Source organism: Phodopus roborovskii, unplaced genomic scaffold (assembly GCF_943737965.1).
Source record: "Phodopus roborovskii unplaced genomic scaffold, PHOROB, whole genome shotgun sequence".
Lineage (NCBI taxonomy): Eukaryota > Metazoa > Chordata > Mammalia > Rodentia > Cricetidae > Phodopus > Phodopus roborovskii.
In genome coordinates this window covers 21,067,116-21,081,867 of record NW_026126571.1, presented here as the reverse complement: position 1 = coordinate 21,081,867, position 14,752 = coordinate 21,067,116, and the positions used below count along the sequence as shown (strand labels likewise).

General features: G+C 43.7%; 1 protein-coding gene across 1 annotated transcript in view; it reads right to left on the bottom strand.

Annotated features, from left to right (window-relative positions):
- Positions 1 to 10,071: 10,071 nt before the first annotated feature.
- The window catches only part of Cpvl (carboxypeptidase vitellogenic like), a 106,777-nt gene continuing 102,096 nt past the window's right edge, over positions 10,072 to 14,752 (bottom strand). Inside the window, exon 12 of the mRNA XM_051202778.1 lies at positions 10,072 to 10,264. Within this exon, the coding sequence (XP_051058735.1) occupies positions 10,154 to 10,264 (111 nt within the window). The 3' untranslated portion in view covers positions 10,072 to 10,153. The remainder of the gene's footprint in view (positions 10,265 to 14,752) is intronic.

The following is a 14,752-nucleotide window of genomic DNA, read 5'->3' as shown; positions in this document are numbered from 1 at the left end:
GGAAAAGGAAAGCCACATACATCACTTCCAGAACCTCCCTGCCATAGAGACTCTGAGCTGTGAAGGCAGCAGCTTTCACACAGGGGGAAGGAGGAGACGAAAGGAAAATGTCAAGCAGCTTAGACGGAGGGTAAGAATGTGAGTTCCACCAGTGAAGCAGACAGTGTATGGAAAGACTGCTTGTACTGGGCAGGATGGGGAGGACAGAGGAGGCGGAAAGGTGTAAAACTTAACTGTGTCTCACACCGCAGTAGGATCTTGAAGGCTGGTTACCATTTCCCTGGCTAGGGCAGGATCGATAGTCAAAATCCAGGCAAAAATAGAAGTGGAGTCTGCTTGAGGGTCAATAATCTCTCTTGACTACAGGTAAGAGAAACCAAAAGATGGAGGACGGAGCCAGTTTGTGGAAGACCTTCAAAGCCAGAGGATTGATATCCTCAGTTAGCATTTGGCAGTCATTGAGCCAGGGTGCTGAGTGGAGCATTATAAACCACAGTGGCAGGGCAGTACAGTCTGCGAGGATTTAAGTGGGTTTGGGGAAAGGCTAGCAGCAAGTCACCTTCCAGGAAGCCCTGCAATACTCCAGAGAACACGCAGACCACACCGCCTGCTAGACAAGAGTCATGGGCTATTTGTTCCTGTCTTCTTTAGCCCACAAGTACAAGACCAGGATGACTGCACACAGAGACAACTTTTGAAATTGCAAATGACAAATAGAAAATGACCAGATTAGAGTATCCAAGAATCTATAAAGGCCCACAGCTCCCTTTGTCAGTAAACAGCCTGATTGCCTGTGTGATCCTTGTCAGTCGCCTGCCGAGAACTTGGCATCTCATAAAAGGAGCCTCCTCACTTGTGGCTAGGTTCCATTTCTTGTTTACATACCACCATACCCTACCCTAGCGTCACCTCTAGATTCTGCTCCTGTTTTCATTCTCAACCTGCTGGTAGGAATGCAGGGAGTTGCTTGAAGCAAGAGTTAGGAGAGAAAGACACAAGCCTTGATGTTCCTGCTTCTGGGATTCATCACAGTATAGAGCCTAGTAACACAGGATTACTGAATTCTTTCTTCCTTCCTTCCTTCCTTCCTTCCTTCCTTCCTTCCTTCCTTCCTTTCTTTCTTTCTTTCATGACATTTCTATTTTACCTGCATAGATATTTTAAACTGCATCTTTAGAAGATTTATTTCATTTTTATGCGTATGAATAGTATGCCTGCATGCCTTTATGTACACCGTGCACATGCTGGGTCCAGGCAGAGGTCAGGAGAGGACATAGATCCCCTAGAACTGGAGTTATGTGTGTTGTGTGCTGCTTTATGGGTGCTGGGAACTGAACCCTGGTCTTCTTGCAAGGGTAACAAGCACTCAGTCACCGAGCCATCGCTCTAGTGCCAAGACTACTGGATCTCTTCTTATGAAGTTGGGGGAGAGGGAGAAAGAGATAGGGCTGGGGGATTCTCTGACAAATAAGAATAACAGAAACTTTGGGCACTCCCTGGGCTGGTCCTCTTTCTCCTGTCTCTGAGCTTTTCTGCAGAGGCAAAGCTCTGGAGAGCCTGACCCACTTCTGGGAGAACTATGTATCTCATTAGCTAAGGAAGTAGACCTCCTCTGAGCTGTTCTGTGACTCCAGCCTGACCTACTGGAAGGTTTTGGGCATAACAGCGGAGCTAGTTTGAGAGAGCAATGACTTATTAGAGATCTCATGTCTTCCACAGCACACCCCAGCTGTTGAAATACCCTGGGGAAGGCACTGCTGTCTGAGTAACAAAGTCCCTGCCCAAGGCCCCTCCACGCTGCCCAAGGTCAACCTCAGTTTTCCAGTGCAGCACCAGTTCAAGCTTTTGTCACAGAAGCCATCTCTATTTTTTATTTATTTTTTTTTTTTGAACTTTTGTTTATTTTGGCCGCCAAACCTCTGTTACTTCCCTCCAGTAAATCACAGGATAGGGCTATTTCAAAATGTCCTCCTTAAAGAATAGGCCTCGTCCCTGGGGAGGCTGGAGTCGGCCAAGGACAGCCTGTCCTAGCTGTTGCTGCTGCCCCCCTACCCACCCCTTTGTGGGGATTTTCATACAGAAATATCACTCCACGTTCTCCCAAGGCCATTAGGCAGGTGGGCCTCTAGATCTTTCCTGGGCTGTATAGACACAAGAAGGGGGAAAGTAAGCCATGCTCACTTGGGAATTAGTTCTGTCAGCTTGTTGTGGACCCACTGTTTCTCCTCTATCAATTACAGGAGAGACTTTCAAGAGGAAAAAAAAAAAAACGCTATTGGGAAAAGGGGAAGAAAAATAAGAGATGGAGGCATGCTCTGAGCCTCACTGTCCCTGCACACCAGTGTGGCGGCTTGGCTTTTGGCAGCGCCCGCTTTTCTTCAATGGGGAGCAACTAGACTCTCCTTTACTCTGGAATTAATATTCATGAAGTCGGCACCTCCCATTACAGGCTCTTTCTCTCTTTTAGAAGGCTTCAAGGGCCGGGCATGAGATCCTATTGACTTGGGTCCTTATCACCCAGAAAGAGTTCAGTCTCTCAGTATAGTGCGGCTCCTCATGATGTGCAGTGGCAGGAAGATGTGGCTGTTATCCCGCAAGCTCTGTGCCCAGCGCTGACTGCCACACGCCACTGGGTCCTACCGTGAGTATCGCTTGCTCTCTATCCCCAGTCCTGGGGCATTTCTTTATCTGCCCTCCCCCCCCCCATGTGTGAGAATTTCAGATAGTTTTGGAAATTGCTAGATATACATGTGAGTTCTGCTTGTAAACACTCACTGGGGAATTCCCGCGGATTTCCCGTGCGGGTCAACAGGCAGAATCTGGCCTTCATCTTTCCTCTGAAGCTTGACACTGGTGTGTGGTGGGCAGATTTTGGTTTGGGGCTGCCAAACATCAAATCCAGCTGTGCCCCTTTCTTTGAGTCACAACATCTTGGGTGGGGTGTATCTTTATTTATTTGGCATAATATTTTGGTAGTGGCCCTGTCTCCTCCACAAATGCCAGTTTATGAAGCATGGGTACAAGTTACCAGTAGTCAGTCACTTGTGTCTGTTATGGGGTTATTTATTTATTTACTTTGCAATGAGCCTCTCTTACTTCTGCAATTTGAATATTGAGCACTTAAGGAAAAGATGATTATTTGCCCAAAGATTTTGCTGATGCAACAGCACTTCCTGTGAAATCCATTTAGGTGGCAGCTACAGCCCTGGCTTCCTCAAATAGCCAGAGCCCTGGGGAATTCACTCAGGCCTGAGTCACACAACCCAGTTTGCCAAAAGTCCTGCTAAAATGGTTGACCAGATGTCTTCACTCGCTCTCCAGGAGATAGAAATGTGTTTAATTCCTAGGCTCAGTATCTTAGAGGCAACAAAATTAATCACTTTCAGATTTCTTTCACCCCTGAATACTTTTTAAATTCCCAGCATTTTAATAGCAATAACCACTATACTAAGACAACGTCAACACATTTGTACAGGTAGCTGTATATTACCCAAGAGACAAGCTCCCTGTGAAATATTGAAGCCGAAGAGTCTCTGGCCAGCCATCACCCTTTAAGGGTCCTGCATGAAGGACAGGGTGGTTCTTAAAACACGGTAAGACTGACACAGCATGGCATAGGCATCAACAGAGGCAGGGAGGGTCAGGGAAGGAGCGCCAGAATTCCCATTCATGGGGGGAAGAGGGGGTTAGTCACATGACTTGTGGCAAGACTAAGACCTTGGTTTCTGGCTGTATGTATTCTATTTCTGGTGGCATAACAAAAGATAATTTGGCAACATTCATTAAATGACAGCTCTTAGCACTTTGCAGAGACTCAAAATTCAAATGCATTTTCATATGGAGCATTGTCACTGTGGCTTCGTATGAGCCCAGTGTATGCAACTGTCAAAGTAAAGTAAATGGTGTCTACTGCTTCCTGCCTCTTCCCTTCCCTTTCCCCACTCCCTTCCCCTCCCCTTCCTTGCTACCCTCATTCCCTCCCTTCCCCTTCCCTACCTCCCTCCTTCTCTCCCTTTCCCCTCTTTCACTGCCCTCTCCTTCTCTCTCCCTTTCCCTTTCCCTCCCAATTCTTCCCCTCTCTCTTTTTTAACATCATTTTTTATTGATTCTTTGGGAATGTCACATCATGTACCCCAATCCCACTCATTTTCCATTTCCACCATCTCTACCCTTCACCCTTTGCAGTGCCCCCCCAAAAGAAAATTTTAAAAAATTAAAATAAAAAACTCCCCCTTGATCCTCTGGCTTTCGCCCCTCTCCATGACTTCTTTATTCATCCTAGTGGCACTAGGGGCTATTGTGTGTCACACGGTATACCCTTTTGTCCAAACAGCTTTACTTGCAAATGTTCCCTGTAATAAGTTGTTGGTCTGGTTCAAGGCCCCTGGCTTCTGGTATACCATCAATGCTCACTCACTGAATCTCCTCTCAGACATCCTGCTGTTGCCATGTCATAGAGATCCTCTGGCTATAGTTCCACAGGACCAGTCCCTTCACGTGCTCCAGCAGGTCATAGATGGGGTACATGCTGGGTGGGCCAACTCAAAGTGAGGGCTGTAGCCCTGGGTGGTAGCTAAGTGGTCAGTCCTGGGTTCCAATGGGTCTGCCCACCTCAGGTGAGGAGTGGAGCCAGCTCTCCTGCACCCACACTGTTGAGACCAGCTCTGCTGCATGTAGAACTGCTCTCCCATGAGAGACGGAACCAGGTCTCCCAGGGCCTGAGCCATTGGGGCCAGCTCTCCCAAGTGGGAACAAGCCAGCCCTCCTATGGTTGGTGAGGAACAGGGCCAGATCTCCCAGGACCAGCGAAGGTGGGACTGACTCAGCATGGTCCTTGGATTTCAACACACATGGTTTACATGGCCCCTGGTAGCAACATGGGCCACAGACATCAACACAGAGCCTGGCTGCAGTAGGGACATGAACCCAGACATAGCCCTCAGAAGCCTGCACAACACCATGACCCCGGAAACATCATGGCCCTCAGACACTAGCGTGGTCACAGGTGTCAGCCCAAATCCCGGGCATCCATGTGGTCTTTGGTGGCAACACAGGCCAGGGACATCAACACAGACCCTGGCTGTGGTAGGGCCACAGATGGAGCCAGACATGGCCCTTGGTAGCAGTCTAGTCCTAGGTATCACCATGGCCCCAGGTGGCAGCATAACCACTCAAATCAGCATTACTCCAGAGGCAGCATGGTCCCTTCATTCTTATAACTTCAGAAAATTATCACTAAATTTAACTCTATTTTAAATTAGACTCTTTTTTTGGTCCTCCCAAAGAGCAGCATCCAAACATTGTTGCTGTCAACCTCTTCATTAAAAGTATGTGGGGCTAAGCATGTAGTTTCTAGTGCAGAACTTCCTCAGCATGCATGTACCTCTGAGTTCACATGGCTTTGCAAAACAGTAACTCTGACGGCATATTCAAATGTATAATGCCATTCTTACCACATGGGTAATACAACACAGGGCATTTTAACCAAAGTGGAAATTACAGAAGGTAAAATAAGTATCAAATTTTAAGTGTCTAAGTTCTTATCAGGTGTGGTGGCTCATGTCTATAATGCTAGCTCTTGGGAAGCAGAAGAACCGCCATAACTGCAAGGCTATGGAAGTCTACATAGTGAGAGTCTTTCTCAATAAAATAAAGTAATCAAATAAACTTAAATTAAGTAAAAACCCATCTCACAAAAATAAATTTAAGAAATGAAATAACCCTGATGACCTGAACCTGACCCACAGAACTCACAGAACCCCACAATGGAGGGTAATTGACCATCACAGTGCCCTCTACATGTGCACTGTATAGTCAGGTATGTGTTCAGGCTACCCCTACACACACACACACACACACACACACACACACACACACACTCATGCCGCACGTGCGCACGCACACATCCATTCTTTAAAATGTGTTTGATTTTTAATGGTACAAAACGTTTGCATTCTGGAATGTCACTGTTAAAACCTTTAGTAGGATCAGTATGTGGCTATGCTTTGCTCATCTGGGGAAATCTTGTGTCAGGCCTTTTGTAACATAGCTATTGGATGTCTAGTTGAGGGTTGAGTCTATTTTATTGCTTGGTTTCCAAGTCCATGATAACATGTAAAGAGTTATATGGTTCCAAGTAGAAGGTGCTACATTAGAAGAGGCTACAGAAAACCAAGTTATCAAGATCAACTGGAAAGGGTCCTTTGCAGGTATTCTCCAAATGGGGTGACTATCTCTCGTGGGATATCCAGAGAAACTGTTAGAGTATCTGTATCTATTTGCTTCATTTTGAAGTGAGAGCATAAATAAGCCTCACTCATATTGAATGCTGTTGGTCACTATGCCCTTCCATAAGCCTGTAGTACCTGCAGAGGGGAAATTTCTTGGAGGAGGGGTCCAACATGTTGCTAAGAGCTGCACTTTATAACAGACACAAAATCATCAGTGATTAATTTCATCAAAACATCAAATGAACTTCATGAAAGCTTTCAGATCTTTGTAACACTTCACTCCTTTTTAATGTTTGAACATTTATTACTAATGCATTACAGTACTTTTTATGAAAAAATGTGGCCCCTATATAAAAAGGAACACTTCCCACAAAAATGCATCTAATTCTGAATGCACCTAGTCACAGCTCCAATAAATTTTAAAAAGAATGTTCATCCATAATCATATTGGAAGGCTCCTGTGGCTCTACCACAGGACGAGTTTAAAAGAAACACTTTTTGCAAACTGTAGCATTCCACTCTTGGTGGGGAAGGGGCAAGTGGTCTCTGTGTCACCCCATTACCTTGTGATAGCATCTCTGTTGGCCAGTGGCCAATGGCAGTGTGCCACCTCACATGTATTCTTTCCAAAGGAAGCACAGATTGACTTTGCAAGGTACAGTGGCATGTCCCCAATTATTGAGATGGTATCTTTTTTTTTTTTTTTTTTAACAAGACTTGAATCTTTAACAGGAGAATTTGGAAACAGATGTTTGGTAATGTTTCCATCTTGCTCTAAGCACATTACCAAATCAAGAGCAAAACTATCCTTAAAATCTATAACACTTTCAACAAAACCTTTGCCTGAAATAGGATGGAGAAGGCCTTTGCCCTATTAGTGTGACTCTTCTAATGAGGGCCACCTTCCACTTGAAACCATGCAACTCTGTGAGGCCCTAGAATGGCAGAATCAAAAGGGAGGCATCAAGGAGAGAAACTTGGAAGATGCAACTAAAATTAAAGGTCATTTGGGGGGTTTTATGGAAACTTAATACAGCAGAAGCTTCCTAAAACATATACACATTTAAAGGATATCTCAATGAGCTCACCAAATAATGGGGGAGACAGAGCCTCAACTGGCCAACTCTTGTTACCAAATGAAGCCTCTACTGCTGGAATTGAGTTACATCTAATTGAGTTGTTGGCCAAAGAGGTCCTATGGGAGTTTCCAAATAACCCAGGCTGTTGCTAAGAATATAGGTTGCTCTTGACAAACTAACAGCAAGTTCCCATTGCTGAAGACAACACATACACAACTCACTGAACATGGAGAAGTTGAGCTGGGCCTACATGGAGCCTTCACTTATGTGTTCCAGTGACTTTGGTACAGGAGGTACTCTGCATTCTGTCAAAGGAGAAACAAGTACCAACCCAACCACAATCCATTTGATCTACAGTGGTGTCCTGCCTGCACGTTACGCTATGCAATGGTAGCACAAAGCTTATGGGATTAAGCAACCAGTGTCTGATTTGGCTTACGGCCCATTCCATGAGATGGAACTGATACCTGACACTGAGTGACCAAACCCCTGAGACTAGACATGGAAACAGGGCAAAACCTAATACTACTGTTTTAAAAACAAAACAAACAAAAACAAAGTTAATCAACATAGCAATAAAATGACTCCCAATGACATTTTACTATACTCGTATATCAGTAACCAGCTCAGCCACCATCAGAGAAGCCATCTCCTGCAACAAATGGGAATAAATATAGAGACTCATAGCCAGACCATGAGTGGAAAGTGAGATGCCTTGTACTACTGAGCCTTAAATGGGATGTCTCCATCAACCCCCTCCCCTTAGGGCTCAGGGAAACCTGTAGAAGAGGAGGTAGAAAGTGTAAACGCCATAGGGGACAGAGAATACATACGAACACACACGAACACACACACACACACACACACAATACAGACAGACAAAGGACAAGTCCCTCTAAATCAACATGACAATCACACATATGAACTCATCGGGACTGAGACAGCATGCACAGGGCCTGCACGGACCTGCACCAGGTGGGCTCCTAGGGCTGAAAGCAGAAGTGGACATATGCCTCATCCCTGACCCAGAAGCTCTCTCTAATTGATAACCATTTTCAAATGGAAATTTAGCTTTCTCCAATGTGGTCTCGCTAGAGGAACAAACTACTTTTAAGGTTTCATACCCAGCAGTAGATGGCCATCAGAAGACAAACTCAATGGCATCTTTGGAGGTTTCTTGTCTTACATTTTTGTGTCAGGGATTTTCCTTTATAAAAAAAACATTTTATCTTAATATTTCTTTTTGCTTTCTCTCTCTCTCTTTCTCTTCTTGCCCTTTGGGTATATATTACGGCTTCCAGTTTAATGTTTTTATGAGATTTCTGAGTGTTCAAAAGAGTGGCCCTCTGTACCTGTTTCTTGCACCATTTGGAGGGCTATTTTCCTTTAGTTTGTTTTATTCTATTGTAATGTGTTAATATGTGTTTTATCATATTATATTGTACTGTGTATTATTTTACTGTTCTTCCTTAGGAGCCTGTTTTATTTCTAATAAGAGACAGAAGGGGTGGATCTAGAAGGAATGGGAGATGGAGAGGAGTAGAGGAGGGGAAACAACAATTAGTACATATTATGTGAGAAAAAAGTCTATTTTCAAGAAGAGGAAAAAGTAAAATTTAGTTCCTCAGTAAGCCAAATTATACCTGAGAAATACATGCTCAAAACCTAAATGTGCTATAGAATTTCAGAGATGGTGTATGTCAAAAGGAAAATATGCCTGGATGTCAGAAGAATGTTAATGAATGTATATTCCAAAATATCTATATTTTGGTGCCAGGTTAGCTCAGTTTTAATTCCAACAATCAGCAATGACATAAGGTTAGCCTGCTCTTTATTTGATTACAGAAAGCAGAGAGTTAAAAACTCAGATTTAAAATGACTCATCTAACATTCAGGCTGTTTACTGAATATCTACAACTCAATTGAACCAACAAACTCCAAAAAAAAAAAAAAAAAAAAAAAAAAAAAAGAAGAGGCGGATTGCGTTTGCTCTCATCATCACATCGCGGGCTTATGGGAGTTAGTGACATACAGTAGTCATTCTTCTACAAGGACAGCTTCTGTTTCTGAGAATTACAAGGTACCTTCTATGCTGAGACCCCTTCTGGAGACTGTTACATGGTCTGCTTCTCCTCTGGGATGGATTGCTCAGCTGTTTCTGCAGTAATATTCATCAACCCTCTCAGAGGCTGTTATAGTTTGAATCTGAAATATCCCCACAAGCTCATATTGTGGCACTTATTCTAGAGTCTGTACAACTTTTAGGAGATGGGGTCCTGCTGGGAGCACCAAGGGGTGAACTCACAAGGTATAACCCAGCTCAGAGTCTAACCTCTCTCTCTGCTTCCTAGTCCACCACTGTGTGAACAGCCTCTCTCCACACTCCTGCCACCAGGGACTGAGCCCCTGCTGTGCCTTTCCTGCAGGGAAGGACTGAAACCCCAGCCAAAGTTAACCTTCCTCCCCTTAGCTGTTGCTGGATATCAGGTGTTTCTGTCAGAACAACGGAAAAGTCATTAGTATAAATATGTTGCGAGATAAACTGTTTCGTTATTACAGAACCAGATGTTTTTATGAGTCTATTAATTTAGGGAAATTTCTATCCTGAGAAAGATTGGATATTCCATTGGAACCTACTCTTCCCAGCCCCTAGATCAAGTCATGTGATTCTCATTTAGGAGTGATCATGAACCATAACCTCCAATCAAAGGGCATTTCAGGTGACTTTTATTTATAAGAAATAACTTGCAAATATAAAAAGATCCATTTCTTATTTACATGGCATTCTTATATTTTTTTTTACTCTTTTGTGATTAAAACTCTTAGCTGTTTAAGGAAAGTAGCTTATGAATTATAAGGTTCCCATCCTCTGTCAAAGATGAATCGATTGATCATATCAAAAGTTCTCAGCGGCTGGTCATAGGGCAAAATGTGTCCTCCGCCCCGGACAATTACCTTGGTGAACAAAAATAAAAGAACACAGAGAAATACATATTATCAATACATGGAAAATATAAACTCAGATTAAACACACATGCGTATACATACATACATACATATATAAATTCAGAATGGGATTGTGATATAGCTCAATGAATTTTACAACAACTCATATCACCTTGAATGTGACTTCTCTTTTTCACTTTGGGGTGACTGTCTGGCCTGAGCCCCTAGATGGGAGGGAATGTTGTACTAAGTTTTGCCTAGTCAGGCTGCAACTTCTGTCTTTTAATTAGCCATCCCAATCGCTCCTTATACTGGGAAGGCTCCCTGCTGAGGTTTTAACAGTAGTAAAGTTGACATTTTTATAATAATTGATTGATTCATTAATTAAAATACACAGAAATCATTGATGCCTGAAATAAAAGGTTATTTTTAAGCACTCACAGTATTAGAATATTCTTATTTTTCTGATATCATATCATAAAAAATTTTAAATACACAGGATATTTTCAAAAAGACTCCTGCATTCACATCTCGTTTCCCCCTCACACTAACAACTGCTGTCTTAGCTCTCATGCCTGATTCCCTCCGCCGGACTGTCCAGAGAGTACTTCACTGGGTCTTTTGACACATTCCAAAATATAACGGGGACATCCGTGTAATTCTCCCAAACTCCTGAGCATCTGACTATTAGTGTGTGTTTAAACAAGCTGATTCTGGCCCCTTACTCTGCTGTCCATTAAAAGTAGGTTGTGTGTTTTCTTCTGTCCCCCACTCATAGCTGGGGATAAAACTGTTGGGGCTTCAGAGATGGAAAGATGAGGGGGACTAATTTCCAAGGAAACATCAACCTCCTCTCACTCCATCTGCACTCGGTTAACTTAATAAAAAAGTCACTCATTTTGGAGTATATGCAGCTGGGCATTACATTCTTTGTTTTCACAAGTCTGCTCACGTGGACATGGGCTAAGGTAACTGCTAGCTTTATAGCCACTTGGCGGCCACTTTGCCGAAACACTTTCTGCTGGTGCCCGAATCATCTGGTGGATGACAAGTGAAATGACAAGCTTGGCATCTCCAGCTTCATGTCATGTCTGCCCTCAATCTTTGAGTCAAATCCTGACTACCTCTGCATCTAGACATCCTGATCACTTAAGAAATGTTTGGTTCAATACTGGGTTAAATTGCTGAGGCCCATTGGAACAGGTAGGTAGGTATTTTTCTTTTGCTTCCCCAGCAGCACAAGCACCACTGTTTGACGGTCCATCTGTCCAACTAGGAGAGAAATACTTCCTCTTCGGTTCATGGTAAGTTGTGTGAAGACTTACTAGGAGGATACTGAGATGGAATACTTAGCACAGGAGCCCAAATATACAATAAATGTTAGTCATGCAGAGCTCTTGGGTTCAATCTCATGTCACAAAATAAATAAACATTTATTTGCAGTTAACAGCATTTGCCCACTAATGATCTGTATTGAAAACCCAGGATTGGTATTGGAGAGGTGGCTCAGTATTTACATGGGCAGGCTGTCAAGTTATGAAGGATGGAGTGAAGGGCCTAGCACAAACATAACAGGTCATCAAAATATCTGCTTGGTTACCCTGGAACACTCAGTGTCCTGACAGTCATATCAACAATCTTGGTTTCAAAGAGTTGTTTAAGGAATGGTTTCATCACTTGCATGTGCATAAAAATATTTGGGTTTTCCCATTCTGAGGGTGCACGAAGGGTCTCGAGAATCTGCATCACTAACAATTCCAAAGTGTGGCTGGTGCTGTCTGTCTAAGAACTATCCACTGTGATCTGCTGTTTGGTATTTTCTCTCTTCTGCACCAAAACAAGGCATTTTTCTATCTACCCAAGACAATGCAAGTGTAGTACAATTCCTTTCCTCCTGGCCATCTGTTCTCCTCATATCTATCCACATATCCTTATGCCTGGACACTTTCCTCATCCTTGATCATTCAGTGATCAACGGACTAATGATTTTGTATCTCACCTTGGTCCACTTGTGAGCTACCATATGTAATGGGCCAATGGCATGGGACCCATTGTCCTTAACACTGGAAAGTAAAGCTTCTTCTGTAGGCACAAGATTGCTTCATGTGGCTCCAAGTATCCAAGCTGATCCACATACAGGGTTTTACCAATGTCAACCTCAAAATTAAATTTATGAGTGTTGAAGAAAACACATTCAGTTTTTTCTTTTCTTTTCTTTTCATAGCTAAGTCTCACAACTCACAAATCAAGGATGCAAGCCACTCAGCAGCTTTCAGAGGTGTGTGACAAAAATGTGGCAGGGTTGTGATTACATATGTAAATATGACAAGATTAATCTAAAGGCTCCCCAGATGGAAATAGCCTCATCCCCAGGAATGATGTATTTTGGGAGCTTCGATGCTCATATGTTCCAGATGTTCCGGGGGTCATAAGTGTGCTATGAATTTTAAAAGGGTTATGCAAACACTTAAAGCTTCATTCCAATTTAGTTTTTTAGTAGGATGTGGAGGTGTGATCTAGCAGGAGAGGCTTCCCAGTTGGGGCTCCTTTGGCTGCCAGAACACAGAGAAATTTGCAATGGCCTTTATGATGCAGCTATATTACGGCGGAGTTCTCAGGGGTCTTTGGACTAATAATGGTGGGTGGGCAGGGGAGCAAGGATGCAGGAATACCCTGCCAAAGAGGAATCTGCCCCTGCATGTGCAGGAAACAGCAGGCATGCACAACTTCTGTATGCAGCCCTACTCACTAAGTAGTAGAGTGAGGCTGAGGAGAGCTGAACCTCCGAGCAAGCCCAGGTTACAGGCCTGTTGGGATATGCTGGATGGACGGATTAGATTTGGAGTTTCTTTTTAATTGCAATAAAATACATTTAACACACAAGTATATCTTTAATCATTTTGAGGTGTACAGCCCAGTCACATTTAGTGCATCCTCATCCTCTATCTAGGTAGTTGTGGGTTATTTTCATTGTCCCCATGGAAACCATAGCTGACACTCTGCCGGCCCAGTCCTCATTCCTCCACAGTCTCTGGAAACATAAGCCACTCCAGGTCTCTGTGGATCTGCCTATTCTGTGCAGAACCTAGAGATCTATAAGTTGGGGATGTCATGCTCAGATTTCTACTACTAAAATTACCTAATACCTAATTAGGAGTGCTGTGGAATAATCCTTCTGTACACTGTGAAGATGTGTTGCCCTCATTGTCAATAAAGAGCTGACTGGCCAATAGCTAGGCAGGCAGAGTGTAGGTGGGACTTTTAGACAAAAAGAGCACAAGGAGGAAGTGGGCGGAGTCACCAGCCAACAGCAAAGGAAGCAGGAGATGAACATGCTGCGCTGGGAAAAGGTACTGCCACGTGGTAGAGCATAGATAAGAAATACAGGTTAGTTTAAGATGTAAGAGCTAGTTAGTAACAGGCCTAAGCTATCGGCCAAGCACTTATAATTAATAATAAGTCTCTGTGTGGTTATTTGGGAACTGGCTGGTGGAACAGAGCTGGCTGACTGGCGGGATAGGAAACTCCAACCACAGAGAAGGCTTCAGAAGGGAATGAGGGCAGGGTAAACAGTGGAGGACCATCAGCCTAGATGAAGGGCAGCGTAGGTTCATAGGGAAGAGTGGGATTTGTTAGGAAGTGGCAGCGGTGCCATAGCTGAACCAATGAGATCTGCTATTGATCAGATACAAAGGCAACTGGCAATTGTCCTTCACTCCTGACTCCCCTTCAGACTCTGACCTGAGCAAGGATGGTACTGTTGTCCAGGACAACGAAAACGAGATCCATGGGAGACACAAGAGGTAGGATGGGTTGGAGGAGCCCAGTGTCCATGACAAACTAATACATATGAGATACCTACTTGTTAGGCTTTCAGGTTTAAACTTAAGATCCTTTATTATTTCATTATGCATCCTATCTATGAAATCTTGGCTTCTAGCCTTCAGATAGTAACTACAGGTCAAACTAAGATAAATATATCCTCAGGAAAAGGCGCATTACAAAGAAAAAGCAGCTGAAAACAAGAGTCAAAAACCAGCCCTAGATTGTCAGCAGACACCTCTGACTGTGAATGAGGCAAGGACTGGCCTTGAAAACCAGAGCAGAGATCAAGGTAGGGATACTTCAGCAACACACAGGAGGAGCTGCCCTAGGGGTTTCCCATCGTAAACCCTCAGACTAGCAAAGACTATTGAACAGGAGGCGAAGGGTGCCTTCCAGGTGCCTTAGTAGATCCAAATGTAGCTGTCATAGTACCATGTGGTTCTGGAGCAATCCAGCTGGAGCTTTGGTGTGGGTTTTGTCTGTTTTGAGTCTAAGAGAAAGCTGACCTTATTGTCTCAGGGGTGTGAAGAAAAGAAAAACTCAGTGAAAACTTCCAAAGGGGAAATGATGGAGGCTTGGCACTGGGAAACAGCAGAGTTTCCATTAGATCCATAAATGCCTACAGAGGGGGAAAGAACCAGAGGTGAGAAAACCTCAGGAACCCCAGCAGCC